The sequence below is a fragment of the Nannospalax galili genome, unplaced genomic scaffold (assembly GCF_000622305.1).
Source record: "Nannospalax galili isolate Female #2095 unplaced genomic scaffold, S.galili_v1.0 scaffold336, whole genome shotgun sequence".
Lineage (NCBI taxonomy): Eukaryota > Metazoa > Chordata > Mammalia > Rodentia > Spalacidae > Nannospalax > Nannospalax galili.
Window position 1 is genome coordinate 7,171,964 of NW_008343385.1, and position 18,217 is coordinate 7,190,180.

Sequence of the window (18,217 nt, forward strand, 5' to 3'; positions counted from 1 at the left end):
CTATAGGTCCCACCACTACCCTCTATAGAGATAGAGAATTTAAGCCTTCCAAGCGACCAGTGACAGACAGTTCCCTCTTTACCTTCTCAGTTTACTGGGGTTTCCAAGTCAGTTTCCCCCCCCCCTCCTGACTCTCTCTCCTGACCACATCCTGACTTGTGCATCTCTTCAAAGTGTGCACCTTAAACCACACTCCAGCCTCTAAGAATAATCTGGCCTGCAGACTTGTTCTGAATATAATAACTGTATTAAAGAGTTTAGTGGTTTGGGGGCAAGCACACTGAGATATTATTCATACATAGCTCAAAGTGTGCTAAACCAGAAGTCCTTTTCATGGGTGCTACTGATGAACTTGCCTTTCCCAAGGTTTAAGGGATGCCAGGGGGAAGGCTACTCTTTGGTAGTTTGTATGTCATCTTATTATATTCAAATACTGGGGTCATGATTCGCCCACCAAATCCTCAGTTGTTCCTCAAGGTTCGCACACCCATCTGACAAACACATTTCTGGCCTCAGGAAACAATGAAGCTCTGGTATGGCCACCTTCCTGTAGGGATGATCTGAAAGCACTCTACCTCAGTGGTATACTTCTCTAGTCCTGGGGTTTCTCTCACATCCAGCATGAGACACCTACACATGTGTTTCAGCATTCACATATGCTCAAACCTGGAGGTACAGACACTTAGCACCCTGGGACCACACTGGACCAAGGAAAGACGGGAACCAGTACACACAAGTCCAACTCTCTGTCCCTTGGCCACTTCTAAGGCACATTTCACATGGCTCCTCAGAGCCTCTAGGGGATGAAACCCCCAGTGCCCTCAGCAGTGACCAGCTCCATCTCAGGCTGTGCTGGTTCTTCCTCTTTCCCTGCTTCTTTTTTCCTGGCTCCCTTTCCTGTTGTCTGGGATCACTGCACAAAATGAAACATCTGTATGGTCAACCCTTGCCTCAGGTTCTGCTTTCCTGGGGACCCAAGTCAGACTCCATTGGCAGAAGAATGACTCTGAACATGTGTACCCCTAGGCACCACACCAGAGACCTTCCTTCAGGCTGACAGAAAGAGCCAGGCCTGTCAGTCACTGAAGCAATTCCAAAGCCACACAACTAGACTCACCGGTCCCATCTTTCCATTTGATTCATCAGAAAATAGGGGCTTTGTTAAGTCTCTGCTGAAACCTAACTTTGAGATGCCCACCAGAATTCTTGTGACTACCCAGAACACAGCAGGCTGTCAGCAAATGCTCTCTCCTTCCCTCTCCTACCCCCCTGTCATAAGGGAAATGACCTCAGCTCTTCATGGGCCATCCTTCCCATTCTTAGGAAACCCAGGCTGTTCCCATTTCCTCATTCAGTTGTTTGTAAAATATGTGTCTCCCCCCCGTCCCCCGTTCTCTTGTATGCCATGTGTTGCACCTATATGTGCATATGTGGAGGTCAGAGGTCAACACTGGGTATCTTTCTCATCAGTCTCCACTTAATAGTTTTGCATATTTTGTGACAGATTCTCTCACTGAATCTTGAGCTTGCCCTTTCAACCAGTCTGGCTGGCCAGAGAGCCCCAGTACCTGCCTATCTCCTCCTCCCCAGGGCAGGATTCTGGCATGTGTCAGACTTTTACATAGGTATTGGGGTGGGAACTGAGGTTCTCATGCCTGTGCAGTAAGCATTTCATGTACTGGGCCATCTCCCCAGCTCCACGAACCAATGATTTCAATGTTCTTCTGCAATATTGCACAGGGCCGTGTGCACCTCAGTAATTCCCACAATACATAGAACCCTCTCCTTCCTTCCCCCGCCTCCTTTACCTCCCTCCCTTCTGCTCTTCCTCCTCCTTATTCCCTTTTGGAGATAAGATATTGGTACATAGCTCAGGTTAGCCTCAAACTCAAAGTCCTCCTGTTTCAACCTCCTGGGTACTTGGATCACAGTGTACATTATTAAACTCAGCTTCTTCTTCTCCCTTTTCAAATTAGACTATGATTTATCTGGAAGCTTTGGTGCTGCTTCTATTTTTTACCTCTTCAAAAATGCACATGTGCTTGAGCACTGTCATTTTAGTCATGCATTGGATGTGCTGAAATCACACAGCAGTGTCCATGCACAGACAGAGATGTATACAGCACAAGGCAGAACTGGCTATGTATGTGTGCTGCACAGCCTACTGACAGACCAGGATATGCCTGTTTAGGAGTTCCAATGACCGTGTCTAGGAGCAAAGGCTGGGGAAGTAGGAAGAGATTTCTCCCATCTGGTCTCTGGAACTTAGCTTCTTGCTCTTTCCAGCTCAACCTAACAGACCATAGCTTCAGCGGGGTGGGGGTGAAAAACTTTCTCTTTCCAGAAGCCTCATTTTCCATGAGCTACTGTTGATCAGAATGCCTGGAAATTCCAGCAAGGTTAATCTAAAAAGCTCAGGGCAGTGCCACAATAGAGCCCAGCTCTGCCTTCCTCAAATGAAAACTTGCTTCAGGTTGTGTGATACAGTCCAATAATCAGATAGTGAAGGATGGCTGAAAGTAGTATGCAAGACTCCTGAAAAGCATGCCTGGCTCAGAGCCCATGTGTAAGTAACACTTGTGAAGATTTTCAGGCCAGCGATTCCATCATATGAGACATACATCACTAGGAGCAAAGCAATCCATGGGGATTTTCCAGGGCCTGGAGAGAAAGAGCTGAGTGTGCATTGCTAGCTAGGACTGAGGACTGACAACAGAGTCCCCAGAAGTGCCCTGTCATGTCCCTTCCTCCCTCACCCTCCAAAGATGGCTGCCACCAGAAAAAAAAAAAAATTTGCTACAGGGACGCTACCATAAAACTGTAAAAAAAGACTCCGTATATGACCTTTCTCACAGCAAGTATAGAAAAAATTAGCAAAAGAAAAGTGGTCCCCATTTCTAACAGAAGCCAGCTTAGAACACAACCCCAGATGAAGACTCTAACAGGTTAATGAAGTTGAGATGGTGTAAAGAGCACTAGGCTCAGGAGAGTCCAATCCCACTCCCAGATCAGAAGCTCCCATCTTAAAGCCTGTGAAAATCACAGTGCATGGTCACAGATTTTCAAATGGTTCTCCTTGGACAGTTAGAGTTGGGGCATCTGTTTGTCAAAAAGTTCCATGTAAGTTTTCATCTGCAAATGAAAATCTTCTGATATATACCTAGACCTTGACTGTCCCCACACCAAACCACCTCTAAGTTACCTCATATCTCTAATAGTCTATGTTCTTTATGCTCAAAGTTTGATCCACACACCTTCAGCACAAACATCACCGGGGATGTTACTGAACAAGTCAGGCCATACCACAGACTTCCTTAATCAAAAGAATTCAGTAGCAGGACCCCAAAATGAATTCGTATGCACATTAAAATTTGAGAATAAATGAGCCTGACACTTTTTTATCTTTTATAATCAAATCAATGTTTTAGATGTTATTGCTTAACATTAGTTCTAATCAAAGTATCCTACAAAAGCATTTTACTAAGAGGAAACACGGGAACCATTACTAAATCTCAGACTTCTACAGACTTTAAGAAGGATGAAAAATGTTAGGTGACCAGATGTTTTGTTTTCTTACATTTAAATATCTTAGAAATTATGAGTTTGGGTTGACCCAGAAGAAATTCCTGATGGACTATGAGCCTCGTATTTCCCTCTCTCTGGTTCCTTAATGGCCAGGACACCTGGCCCTGTATGTGGTGCATACATGGAGTGATTTCCCTAGTGGAACTGGCATTAGGTATACTAAAGAGACAGGCGTCTGATGAGCTCTAAGGCACTTCCAATGCTGTAGTCAAGTTGACATCATCCACCCAGCTTCTTGCACCGCCTAAACCACCCTGCTCTTCCCCCTTCATTCAACTCCAGTTTGGTTCTGTCACTACAATCATAACACTGAACAGCTGTTGATGGTGTAAGTATTCCATCTGTGTCTGTTTTACCTCTACAACTTGAGGAGAAGCTCCTTGAGATGAATTATCACACTGGCCCCACCCCTTGGCAGAGCACCCAGCTCTTTGCTTGGGTAGTTGGGGAGTCTACGGAAGATGATCTGAAGAACCCGGCCCCACAGTTCCTTACGGACTATTCACCTCCTGCTACCATCCTAATGGTAATATCTAGTATAGAAAAAAAACATGGACTCACTGGAATTTTGTTCCTAGTTGACAAAGATCATTAAATGTTGCTATGTGGTGTAGGGACAAAATCCAGGAACCAGCTTCTGGGTCCTAAGGCAGAAGAGCAGGCCAGTTCCTAGGGACCCCATGCTCACTCCTTGGGTGCAAGCTTCAGAGCAAGGCCCAAGCCTTGACTGGGGGGGGCGGGGGGGAGGGAGAGAGAGAGAGACAGAGAGAGAGAGAGAGAGAAGGAGGAGGACGAGGACGAGGACGAGGAGGAGGAGGAGGAGAGAGCTCCACTTCTGAAAGCTCCACTTTCTTTGGGAGACTCCTGCCTCAGGCAGCCTCCATAAAAGCAAAAAATAGCTCAGAGGAGATGTCTGATTCTGCATCTTAATCTATGAGAGTGAGATGAGCTCAGTCAGGCCTTAGAAGAAGTGATTAGGAGGGACGAAAGGGCAGGACCAGGCTAGAAACTCAAGTAGTGATTATACTAAGAAAAAGGAAAAGTTCTGAGCTCCCCACTTTCCAGCAAACTGGTGACAGAGCCACTTCACTGATGACTGACAGCCTCCAATTCTTCCTCAAGTCAGAGGGAAGCTATGTTCCTTTCTGGTCTGCTTTCTCTTCAGAATTACACCTCTGTGGGACCAAGAGTGATTTTCAGTTACCTCTCTGGACCCTTCCAGACCTCAGTTTGCCCTGGTTGTTTATGCAAACATAAACAAGTCAATTTGACTGCTGTGAACTCTGTCTTTTATTCGCTTTGATGGGCTGGATTATAGCAGATCTTTAGTTGCTGAAGCCAGTGATCACCCACAGAAAACAGTCGTCAAATCCAAGTCATTCACAGGGTGTGACCTGCACCACCAGCCTCAATTTGCAGTTGTAACTTGCTGGGACATCTCAGACCAACCCAAAGAAAATTACAACACCCTACCTGAGAAGCAGAGATATAGAAACCCTGTGTGTATATTCACTTACCCTAACGATTTCTTCTTTTCATAATCACCAAACTGAAGAAAACTGTTGATAATTTACTTGGGAAAACTGGGTCAGAGGTGCATATTTTAGAACAAGCTAAAACACAGAAGGTGGAAGACAACAGTCACATCTTTCCAGTTAGCCCCAGCCCCTTCTTAGTAATTTTTCAATGCTAAGATCCCCATTGAGGAAAGCAGTACTATACCAGCTCATGTTATGAGAGGTAAGTTAAGACCTGCAGGATAAAGCAGAGCCTTGCTGGGTCATTAACCAGGAACTTCTAGACAATAATGAGGTTTATAGCCATCACCTTAGAGATGAGAAAACCAAAGATAAGAAATTAATATACTAATCCAGTCTGACAGATCTCAAATCTGGACTCCAAGAATCCTCTACAACTTCTGCCTGTCTATAGCATAAATAAATGGGCATAGGAACAACACCTTCCTTTTCTCTCTAGTTCAATTCTTCCTCCTTCCCCTTACACTGATGCTGACAGCACCCATGGAACCCTGAGACAATGGTGCTAACAGAAACTTCCAGAACAAACTGCTTCATTCCCTATTTCTGTCTCTCAAAGGATGGGCACATATGCCAGGTCAGCTCTTCCCTACAAGTGTACAAACACACACAGACAAGCACAATACCTACCTCACATGCCTGTATCACACACTTGCCTACACATCACACTATTTACACACACACACACCATGTATACCATACCTATACCACACAAACACAACCCCATACCATAATATACCTATATCACATACACACACATGCACACATAAAACATAATACATCCACATACCATATATATACCCCATATATACCACACACATCATACTACCCATACCACACATACACACCCACATATTACAGTGATGATACCCACACACCATACACGCACACCACACCCACACACCCATAGGGCAGTCACACTACACACTACCCACATCATACAACCCACATCATAACATATCCACATACTGCACTACTCACATCCATAAAACACATACTTGCTGCGTGCACATCACAACCACATACCACACATACAATCCATACATCACACTACTTATACCCCTACAACATATACTACACACATCAGTCTACCCATACCACACATACAAACCCAAATGCCACACTAGTCACAACCCCACACCATACACATCACACTTACATACATGCCACACATATCATAAATACACATACTACACATACCACACTATCCATTACACATACACCACAGACCATACATACACATCATACACATCATACACCTCCAACTACAGATATATGCCACACATACCACACACTCATACACCACATACACCGCACCTCACATACCATGTACCATATACACCATACCCACACATGCCACACATCCATAACCACATGCACACATGCATCACTGCCCATACCACACATAAACCCTCACACCATACTACTCACGCCCATATACCATACATGCACTTTGCACATACCACACATCCACACTATCCACATCACACAAACCCACACCAAATATACTGCACAATGCTTGGTACCTGCAGCACACACCCCTCCCATCTTTCAGCCCCTTTCCTAGTCCTCCTTCCTTCTCAGCATGCGCCTGTGTACAAGTCTCCCTATGGTCTCTGTCATCCCTGCAGAATGAACTCTAAATCCCTTGACTGGCCACATCCTGCACACACACACACACACACACACACACACACACACACACACACACACACACAAATTCTGTTTTTAATTGCTGCCTCTTATAGCTCAGCACTCCATATGTGTGCAATCACTCCCAGTTCACTGTCTCCTACACACAACCAGCCCTTTTCATACAGCAACAGTAGTATAAATGTTATCCTCTCTGCTTAAGAAATGCCTTCTTATGCCAGGCATGGCAGCACACACCTTTAATCCTGACCCTTGGGAGGCAGAGGCATACAGGTCTCTGTGAGTTCAAGGCCAGTCTGGTCTACATAGTGAGTTCCAGGCCAGCTGGGGCTACAGGGAGACCCTGTCTCAAAAAGACCAAAAGGAAAGAGAAAAATAAAAGAAATGTGTTCTTAACTCCTCGTTGTAATCTTCTTTATACACAGAAGCAATTCTTATTCACCTTTCTAGACTCAAGTCAACTATATATCTGGCTCAGTGAAGTCTTCTATGCCTTCACCAGAGCAATTTGCTGCTGCATTCTAGTGCGCCAGCATGCCTCCTTCTGTGTCTCATCCCTGTATCTATGCTCAAGAGCCTATGAGTCTGTATTAGTTATTCACTCAATGTTGAGAATATCTATTATGTACCAGGCACTGGACTAGAGCAGGTTACCTTTGTATTCCTGAGGATTTCCTGAGAAAAATAGTAGGCAGTCAGAAAGTGTTTGTTGAGTGAATAAATGAATGAAAAAACTATAAATAATATCTTATTTACACCATCAAGCAAACCCCCCTCTTCTGCTGCCTTTTTTTTTTTTTTTACTTCACTTCTGATCTTAAAAAAGCAAGTGAGGGTAGAAGACAGAATACCTGTCCTATGGAAACCCAAAGCCATGAAAGCCACAGAACCAGCACCTCACCCACTAACAACAGCAAACACACCACCAGTGTCCTTCATCTTCCAGCCGTTTTCATCTCAAGCATGACCAGCTCAGATAATCCTTTCTCTAGTATTTAATTATATAATTAAGCAACAATCTTTTGCCATTTACTTTCTATAAACACACATAATTCCCTTCAAAATATGTGCTATTTTGTAACAAAAGTTTTCATAGATTAACTTGTAAGTCTTGATTTATACTCTTTCCACTAAAAAATGAATTTCAACTCCAAATGACAAAAAGTCATAAACAATACTACACAGCTAGTTTTCTTTGTGAAACTGAAAATGGGGTTGAGGAATTTTAATTTTTGCCATTATGCAAATATTAAAGGACCTGCTAGTCCCAGAACGAGTTATCTACATTGAAGACACAATGCGAGCCCAGGCTAGAACCTGAAGCACCCTGACCTAAGGTCATGAGAGTCCTGGAAACATGGTGCTACTTAGAGGAGTGACATGACAAATACTCTTGACAACAAGCCTGGGGCAAAAAGGCCAACAGTCACTCAAATCCATGAGCGTTAGTCAGCTTTGTGTTACTGTAACAAATTCCTGAGGTAATCAGTTTACAAAAAGAAAGGGTTTATTTTGGCTCACAGTTTTGGAGGTTTAAGTCCATGAACAGTTGGCCCTGCTGTCTTGGGCCTGTTGTAACATCTTATGGCAGAGCAAAAACATTCACATGTGGTCAGAGAGACAAAGAAAAGAGGAAGGAAGGGTCAGGTTGGGCTACTCTTTCCAAAGGCAGGCCCCCAGTGATCTGAAGCCTCCTACTAGACTCCATTGTTTCTTTTTTAAAAAAACATTTTATTAGCAGGGCGTGGTGGTGCACAGCTTTAATCCCAGCACTCGGGAGGCAGAGGCAGGCGGATCTCTGTGAGTTTAAGGCCAGTCTGGTCTACATAGTGAGTTTCAGGACAGCTGGGGCTACAGGGAGACCCTGTCTCAAAAAGACCAAAAAAAAACCCAACCATTTTATGTATATGATTTTATGTATATGAGTATATTGCCTGCATGCATGTAAGTACAACTATGTCATGCAATTCCCACAGAAGTCAGAAGTGGGCATCAGATTCCCCTGGAACTGGAGTTACAAATGGTTGTTAGCTACCACATGGGTGCTGGAAACCTGGGTCCTCTGCAAGAGCAGCCAGTGCTCTTAACCACTGAGCCATCTCTCCAGCCCTAGACTCCACTTATTAAAGGTCTCATCACCTTACAATAGTGCACAGCTGGGAACTGAGTGGGGAATGGCACTTCCAACACACAGGCCTTTGGGACACTCCACATCTAAACCATGATAGAAACTGAACCAACTCCTTTCTTTGGATCTCTGATGGTGATGAACCTGAAGCAAAGGATAAACTAATGAATCTCTAGATTCTTAGTAAATTTAAGGAAATGAAAAGTTAGTATCAAAAGACATCCCACAGATTTCCAATATTTGATTCCCACTAAATGAAAATGTATGTTGTAGTTGGTAACTGCAAACTAGATGATACAGAATGACTTGGGCGTAGGAAATTTCAGCCACTCAGTGATGAATCATTCAGCACAGCCTAGGTTTCTGAATTGGTAAGGCATAGTTTGGAGGTTAATTATCTTGTGTGTAAATATTTTCCACCTATACCAAACATTTCCCTGCCTTCTTAAAAGGGTATTTTTTCAAAGGTACCTGTTTGGTACTTTGCTGCTATCACCAGCAAATAAAAATCATTGATTTATGTTAATTCAAAGGGACATCTGTAGGGTCAGTTAAGGGTTTCTAACTTGGGCATCCTGAGACTTCTTGGGTTTTGCTCCAGCTCCTGAGTCTTGAACTACACTTCTTTTTAGAAGTCATGTTATTTAAGATCACTTCTCACTCCTGGTTCCTCTGGCCCTATTCTAAATATGCAATTCCTAATACACTGTGAATTATTGTTTAAACTTAAAAAAAGGATTCTATGAGCCTGGGGATGTACCTCAGTTGATAGAGTGCTTGTCTTACATGTTAAGGCCCTGAGTTCAATCCCCAGCATACCTCTGCTCCCAGGCCTCAGGAAGTCAAAGGGGAAAGATCAGAAGTTCAAGGTTATCTTCCTCATTCTGTAGTAAAGTTGAAGCCAGCCTGGGCTGCATGAGATCCTTTCTCAAAAAAAAAAAAAAAAAAGAAAAAGAAAAGAAAAAAAAGAAAAGAGGATTATATCTACAAAAACAAGATGTTCTGAGAATGTCTGAAGTTTTCTCTTTCTCTCTTTCTGTATTTTATACTGTCTACTTTGGTTAATAAGTGTAGATTTTCACTTCCTTCCTGGTACTTGGCTAAGGTCTAGATAAGCCGGAGAGGTACAACAGGTTTGCTTAGACAAAACTTTAGGTTTTTCATCCTCTGAGAATAAACCATCATCTCACCTCCCTTGAGAATCTCTGTCCAACCACATTAACAAAGCAAGTAGAAAGGTTTCCATGCAGGCAAAATGTTTAGGTTGAAAGATCAATCCAGAAACTGTAACATGGTCTCTACTTTACATAATGGCTTTATATTTTATATTTCTATATCATTTTCACAGCAAACATTGGTAGGTATTTTACATAGTAAGTATGACTTCTTTAAAGTTTGAAGGAGAAAAATTATCAAATGTTCCTCAAAACTCACTGAATTTTAATTTTTTAACTGTTCAATTATAAGCTTTTTGAATGAAGCAACTTCTTAGCATCACACATCTAATTGCTGTGTTTACTGGCTTGATAGTTGCTTTACTGGCAAGAATCCTTCGTTTCTCAGAGAGAAAAAAAAATGCTACTGCCATAAAGATGGACTATCATTAGTTTAAACAGTCCCCTCACTGAAGACAGCATTTGACAGAAAGGGCTGTACTGTGCTTAGAGTCTCTGCGATCCACAAAAAGAAAAGTTTATATAACCTTGTTTGTCCAATCTGAGGAAGCAAAAGCAAGCAGGTGGAATGGGCCTCCGGGTGGCATTAAGAACAGAGGCACAGCAAGCCATCAGTCACCCTCCTCTTGCTTCTACGACCGAGAAAGGAGGCTGGCCTGGCTATTTATAAATGTGGCTGTTCCAGTCCCAGCCAGGAGGGCCCCGTCACTGTGCCGTTCTGAGTAGCGGCCTGGCTGCCAGACTGGAGCTGAACAAAGTCTCCCTCAAAATGACCCTCCATACTTGGCAGTTCAGGATCCTATGGGTGCAGTCAGGAAAGGCCTGCGAGGATTTCCAGCACCACTTCCACCCTACGATTCTATATATGGAAACATCCCATTCTAGTGTTTTCAGCATCATGAGCGGTTGTATCAGAAGGGAGGAATGAGGAAGCCACAGGCCCTCCTCTGGCCTGGGCCCTCTGAGCCTCTCCCAGTCCCTACTGCCCAGGACTGGACCTTGTCAACAAATGGCAGCACAGACCTAGGAGTCTTGCAGGCTCACAGCTAACATGGAACAGCTGGAAGGAGACCCTGCATTCTTTACCCTGCATAAACACTGGGGGCTCTGTTCATCCTCCTGCCCAGCAAGAACCAAACAATTTCCCCTGTCCAAAATCACAATCCTCAGGCCTTTGCCCCACCCCCAGTCTCCCCTTACTTGTGGTACAATTTCACTTTGTCACACCCATAGTGGCAGATGGCAAATTGCTGAACCTTCCTACTATATTTCACTTTCTATAGTGCTTGAGGTGTCTGTAAATACTAGAAGGCTACCATGAAACAATTCTGTTCCGTGTGGTAAAGTTTCCTAACAAAAGGCACGCGCTGTGCAGCTCAATCCATGCCTGCTCTTCCTACAAGATCCATTCCCAATGCGGATAACATCACGGCCAGTAAGTATAGTCGTATCACAGCCACGCTGCAAATGTCATTTTGACAGTCTGTGGCGTCACCTACATAGACGAACCTCTAAAGCAGTACTGTCCGTGGGGAAAAATGGATAATAAAATTGCATTTTCAAGCATTCTTACAGTCTGTCTGAGCTTGGCTACTGAAGGGGCAGTCTGGTGCTTCCTCGAGTGTAGCTAAAATCCAGCGAGCCACGTTGCCCAAGGGAAGCGAAGGGAGGGGAAAAGCCCAGAAAATCCAGACTCTACGTGACCTGACTTACTTATTTCCAAGGAAAGCGCATGAGAGAAAAATCAATCATTCATGCTACTGTAGCTACCATACGGAATAGACTAAGGAGTTTACAATGGGCAAAGCCCCAAAGCTTTGGAGGTTGAGGTGAGGAGGGGACCAGGTCCTTGGCAGATGCCTGGGACCGCTGGGGACCGGGTCTCTGCCCAGTGGAGCCTGGGGCGGGGGGCGGGGCTCGGGCCGGAGGCGGGGAGCCGAGAGGCTGGGGAGCCCCTGACCCCGGGCCCAGCACTTACCCGGGCTGTTGGCTTCTCCTTCCAGAACGTGCAGCTCGGCGCAGTCGGCCAGCGAGTGCTCCAGGCACAGCTGGAGGAAGCGGGCCTGGGTCTGGCTTACTCGCTTCAGCAGCGACAGCAGCGCAACAGTCTGCTCGCACTCGTTCCAGCCCTTAAACCAGCCCGCCAGCACCCCGACCTGGTCGCGAAACATCATGGTTAGGGGGCGGCCCTCCGTCTACGAAGCCCCTCGGCTCCCCCGCCCGCCCCAAAGTTTGGCGGAGCCGCAGCCCCACGGCCTCCCGAGACGCGTTTGGGGTTCCAAGGTGGCTCCGGCGCCCGGACGCTGCAGGTACTGAGGTTCCTGACTGTCGTCTGGTTTCCGTGACGTTCCAGTGGTTCTGGTTGATTTCCCCAGAGATGATGATAGACAGTAGCACGGAAATGTTTCTTTTTGTTTGTTTTTTTAAAAAAATAGCGATTAAAAATTTAAAAATCCCTCACAAGGCACACAACTGAATGCAGAATGCGCTTGCCCCTCTTCTCAGCTTCGGGATGGTGATTTCCGGCGTCCCGGGGTCTCCTCCCCGCTGGGTGTCAGCTCGGACCCTTCACACCCGCATTCCCAAGCGGAGATCACCACTGGAAGGAGAGAAAGGGCTGCAGTGAGACCTGCGCGCGCGGAGGAGCGCATCCAGCCCGACCCGTGCATCAGGGGGAGCCGGGGAAGGGGTGTGTGGAAGCGGAGGTTGGGGGCGTCCCGCCGAGGCCAAGTCCCCCCGCCCCGAGATTCCAGCCGACCCCTCGGGACTGGGATTCGCTAGCTGAGCTATTCCCGAGCTTCCTTCCCAGGTGCGGGAGGAGATCCCGCGGCTTCCTGTTGCTGCGGCTGCGGTCGGCTGGTGCTCCCTGCACGCCCCACCCGGGGTGGCCTCTGGGGCTGTGTTGGCGAACCACAGCACCAGCAACAGATCTTCCCCGCGCAGAAAACTTGCACTGCGGCTGCGAAGGGGCGCGGGAGTGGGGGTGGGGGCTAATGCAAAGCAGAGGCGGTGGCAGAGGCAACCCCAGTTCCAATCGTCTCCTCCTTCCTCCTCCCCCTCCTCCTCCTTCCTCCCCCCTCCTCCTTCCTCCTCCCTCTTCCTCTTCCATCCTCCTCCTCCTCCTCCTCCTCCTCCTGGAGAAGCAGTGGAACGGCTGCAGCTCCATCTACAGCAACCGCCAGCATCTCCACCGCCAGGATTTAGGCCGTGAGCAGCCGCGGCTGCAGCTCGAGACAAAAATAAACTCTCCCCACCCAAAGCTCTGCGCCGCTCAGTCGGAGCCCTGAGTCCCCAACGCCGCGCCTGACCACCGGGGAGGTCCCCCAGGGCCTGCTAGGTCCGGAGCCATCAGACCAATGCGTGCGTGTGCGCCCGTGTGTGTGCGCGCGGGTGTGATTTAGACACCCTGCTCCCGCCGCCGCCGCCCACCCGCGGGTCTATCCTCTGCCGCCCGTCCCAGGCCGAAGACCAGGTGGTTGCGGATCCACGCCACGGCCACGGACCACGCGAACCTTGAGCGCCGCTTTCCCCCCCGCGGCAGGGCGGTCCCTGCCGGGAATGCAGATCCCCGCAGTCCACACACGCCCCCCCAAGGACCGCCAAGAAGAAAGTTAGGTTTGGGGGCTCCCGGAGTCCCATCCCAGCTCTGGTGGCCACGGGAGGCCGGGAGGAGAGTCCAACCGCCTAGCCCGCGGGACAGTGGCTTCCAGCACCTAGAACTCCCGGGTCCGAGGGAGGCCGGGCTGGGTTCGCTGCGCCGGGTCAGGACGGAAGGGACGCTCACCTCTGCCCGGCGCATCCCGGCGGCTCGGGGCCCTGCGCGCGGGTCCGGGGCCGCGGCGGCGTTCAACGGGGTTGGGGGCGCCGGGAGCTCCGGCTGCGGGCCATGCCGTCGGGGCGGGCGGCGGGGGGAGAGTGCGGCGCTGCGGGTTCGGGGCTCTGCGGCCGCCGCTGCTGCTGCCTCCAGCGTCGGTTGGCGGAGGACTGAGCCGCCTGAGCCGGAGCTCCCCACATGCTACTGATTAACATACACCATTACATCATGGGCTTGGCAGGGAGCGCCCGAGCGGGGCGGGGGTGGGGGGGAGGAACCCGGGCGGCGGCGGCGGCGGCGGCACGCGGGGGGAGTCGGGGGAGGATCCCAGGGCCCGAGGGCTGGGGGGAGGGATGGATTCCAGAGCTCGGGGACCAGGGAGGAGGAGGGAGGCCAGGGGGAGGAGCGGGACGGCGCGGAGAGCAGGGATAGACGCAAACGCGGAGCTGAGAAGTTTGGGGAAGGGGAGGGTTCCGAGCAAATTCCTCCCGGCTGCCGCCCGCACGTCCTCCGGCCGCCCCGGTGCGGGAGCCATCCGAGCCGGGGCTCGAGGAGACCCCTCCGACGCTGGAGCCGGGACAGTGCTGCCACCCGCCGCTCATCCTTGGGAATGTGGCTGGCCGGGTTCGGTGACCCTTTGGCCCTGCTGGGACCCGTGGGTGGCCGACCTGCGTGGCCGGCGGATTCACTGTCGCTGGGGGCTTGGGCTGCTTCCTGGGGTCTGAGATGCGCAAAGTGGAAGAGGACCATGGACGTGCCCGGGCTCTGGACTAGATGCGGTCCTTGTCCCATAACGTGAGCGGTGCCTAGCGGATCACCCTCGGCCTAAGACGGGAGCTGGATACTCTCGGCCTCGCGGTCACCGGAGTCCCTCCCCGGCCTCGCTCTCCCCGCCGGGGAGGCGGTCACTTTCTAGAGCCTGGTCGCCAGCTAGGCTGGGCGCGCGGCGGCGGCTGGGGGCCTGCGGCTGTGGCTCGAGCCGCCTAGGGCGGCTGGAAGGCGGAGCTGGGCCACCTGTCGGCTCCCGGACGTCCCTAGACCGCTGCCTTTCCCTGCGCCTGCATCACGCCTGGGCCCAGGCTGGGGATCCTTGCGGGAGGTTCTAGATCACCGCGCGGAGTAGCCGGGAAAGTGCCTCTGGCTAGTCTCGAAAGCAGAGTTGGATAAAAAGACTCTACAACCTAAAAATCTCTTCACCTTCTAATTAGTATTCACAAGGACTTAGTCAAAATCCGGCTTGTTTCCAGAGGAAATCCCGAGCCCTCGAACATCTTCTCCTGAGGCCTTTTTATAAAAGAGAACTTTTATAAATACAAAAAGAAAAGCAAACCGCAGCCTTCAGAACCACCCTGCCTTACTCTAACACAATATTTTGAAGATGAAGTGTCGGAGGTGGTTCTCCACTAATCAGCACTTCCTTCCGTCCTATGGCTTCTGCACTTGTCTCTGGAATTTCAATTCCAGGCTTCCCTCCCTCAGACAGTTTCTGCGGCTGTTTAGGTCGTGTCAGACAATTTACCATCTGTTAGGGTACTGAAAGGGCTTGCGGAGTGTCAAAATGTCTTCCAAATGTCTCCATCACAATAGACTGAATTTTCAGAAGTCAGGGAAAGATATCTGCATTATTTGATGAATATTTTGCTGTATTTAGAAAACATTAAATTTGGAGATGGTGTTTTACTTTTACTTCGTTTTATTAAAATACGGGCAGAAAAGCTTTATAGATCTAACAGCTGCTCCTAAGTAGTAACTTCTATCAGGACATGGGGAAGATGGTTAGGAATTGGCCACCTTGTTAGTTCTCGCTTATACACAGCGCCAAGGCAGATGTTCTCTATCTGGAGCTTTTAGATGTCCCCCAAAATACTTTTAAGAAAAAAAAAACCCGAAGACACATCAGTAACTTATTTATTGTCATCTGCTACTGACAAACAAGAAGGACAAAGCCGGTGGGGAAGAGGGGAGGCGGGGTCACCTCCAGGCAAATAGTCAAAAACACTTTTTGCGGACGAAAGAAAATAGTGCCATCTACTGGAAAAGCCTGGTTCTTACACCAGCCTTTCACTTAGGAAAAGGTGTCGTAGATAATTTTTTAAGTCTTGCTGTTCAACATTATTTTCCCATTTTTCCTCTCCTGTCGAATCTAGGGAGGGAAGAAAGTGGTGTCTACCTAGTAAATGGTAATCTTGGTTAAGTAACTGATGTTCAGATGTTTGAAAAAGTATTAAAAAGTATCCAGAAAAACCAGTGCCATATTTATAAGTGCTGAAGAGACTAAGTATTATTTGTATTAATAGGTATCCTGAGGATCCCATGTTTATACATTTTAAACCATATTTCTTCTAGGGGAAATAACATAAACGGGTTGGGGAGATGGCTTAGTGTAAGTCAGGTGCCTGAGAGCCTGGGTTTGGATCCCCAGCACCCACTTGGGGCCCTGAGCCTTGGTTGGAGTCTCTAGGTGGTAAGGAGGCTGAGCAAGAGAGATAGGCTGTCAGCGTCACTGATACCAAAGCTCTGCCTTCACAGGTTCCAGTGCTGGGGGCTGAAGGGAAGGAGACAAGCCATCACTGAGAGTTCTTGGCCAGCTGGTCTAAAGAAAACAGTTCTCCAGATTCAGTGAGTCTGTCTCAAAAACCAAGGTGCAGGGGCCGAAGAGATAGCTCAGTGGTTAAGAACACTAGGTTGGGTTCCAGTGCCCACATGGTGGTTCTCTACTGCCTGTAACTCCAGTTCCAGGGTCTCAGGGACACCCTCTCCTGACCTCTGCAGGCACCAGGCACCTATGTGATGCACATACACACACATAGACACGCACACATATACATAAATATTTTTTAAAAGGTGCAGAGAGGAAGACAGGTGACACTCACCTCTGACCTCCATAGGCATGCATGCCACAACACACACACCACAAAAAGAAAAAGCACAAAACAAACAACAACTCACTAACAAAAGAAGTACACTAAGTATAGGGCGTTAGGGCTGTTTATCTTATGTGATGAGCTGGCAATAATGCTTTTCACTCAATCATTTAATAAATATGTATGGAGCACTTATTCTGTGCCAAGTCCTCAAGGTGAAATGTTGAAGACAGATGACATTTTTTAGCTAACATAGAAGAAAATCTGATGAAGAATTAATGATTTAGTATATGAAGACATATATAAATAAAATCTACATATTCATTAAATATATACATGTGATTAATATAAGAAAATATTTAAATTTCACATATTCATTGTATCTGTATGTCATAGGAAAACGTGAGATTATACCAAAGTGTAAATTTTTTCTCTATATGGTAGGATTTCTGAGTAGTATTATCTTGTTGCTCTGAATTTTCTACAATATTTTTCTTATTGTAGAAATATATTTTATCAATATTTTCTACAACAATTTTCTATTGTATTTTCTACAATAAATCTAAAAATTAAAATAAAACACTGCATATGCTCATGGATGGCTGCAGGCCTCAGCTTAGCTGTCCTAAAGAAACTACCAGGCTGGTATAGCTCAGGGGTGGAACATTTTTTTTGCCTAGCAGGTAAAAAGCCTTGAGTTTAATTCCTGGCACCATAGAAGGGAAGAAAAAAGAAAAGGTATACTGTTAAACCTAGGTCTGCACCTCCCAGGGACTGTTTGGGGCCTGTTTTGCCTTCTACCTTAGTCTTGTCCCAGGATTCAGTCCCCATGCCTTAGCTCTTATCTTCTCTGACAGCTCAGACATCTATGGTTTCTGAATAGAGCATACACTTCCGATTCACTGGGTCGGCATATAAAGACTCCAGGTTTTGGCCACTCTCTGCTTCTCTGACCTTCTCTTCAACATGTTCACTAATTTATTCAGCAAGAATCATTTATCAAATATAAGACATGACGCTAAGCAGAGGATCCAAAGACAAGAGAGGCACCGATCTTACCACTTTCTACTGGAAAGCCTGAAGCATACTTGTGATGCACATGTATAGGTGTACACACACACACACACACACACACACACACACACACACAGCATAACATTGGTCTAGGATGAGGCAACACACAGAGTTAAGAGATCCCTAAAAAGGCAAGCATTCTTCCAGGAAATGAAAGGTGGGATCTGTTGTTACCTTCTGAGCTGGTATTAACTGATGAATTGTTTTAGCAGAGGTGGGCAAAATTTTAAACACTGATGACATCCAGTGAGAGAAGGATGTCTACATATTGTTTGTGTACATAAGGCATCCAGAGAACTCCATGTCTATGTGTTTTAAGTCCACATTTCTTCAGCAGCAATAACGTAAGACGAGGAGAAGAGCAGGCCCTCCTCCAGGTTGCTGGT

General features: G+C 47.4%; 1 protein-coding gene across 2 annotated transcripts in view; it reads right to left on the bottom strand.

The window, feature by feature from the left end:
- The window catches only part of Samd4a (sterile alpha motif domain containing 4A), a 243,999-nt gene extending 229,922 nt beyond the window's left edge, over nt 1-14,077 (bottom strand). The window contains exons 1-2 of one of the 2 annotated variants that reach the window (XM_008839544.2): nt 13,864-14,065; nt 12,058-12,678 (exon numbers count right to left, since the gene is read on the bottom strand). In XM_008839544.2, the coding sequence (XP_008837766.1) occupies nt 12,058-12,253 (196 nt within the window). In that variant the 5' untranslated portion in view covers nt 12,254-12,678; nt 13,864-14,065. Of the gene's footprint in view, nt 1-12,057; nt 12,679-13,863 lie in introns of both variants that reach the window. The other variant, XM_008839545.3, reaches the window with a different exon arrangement.
- Between the last annotated feature and the right edge of the window lie 4,140 nt (nt 14,078-18,217).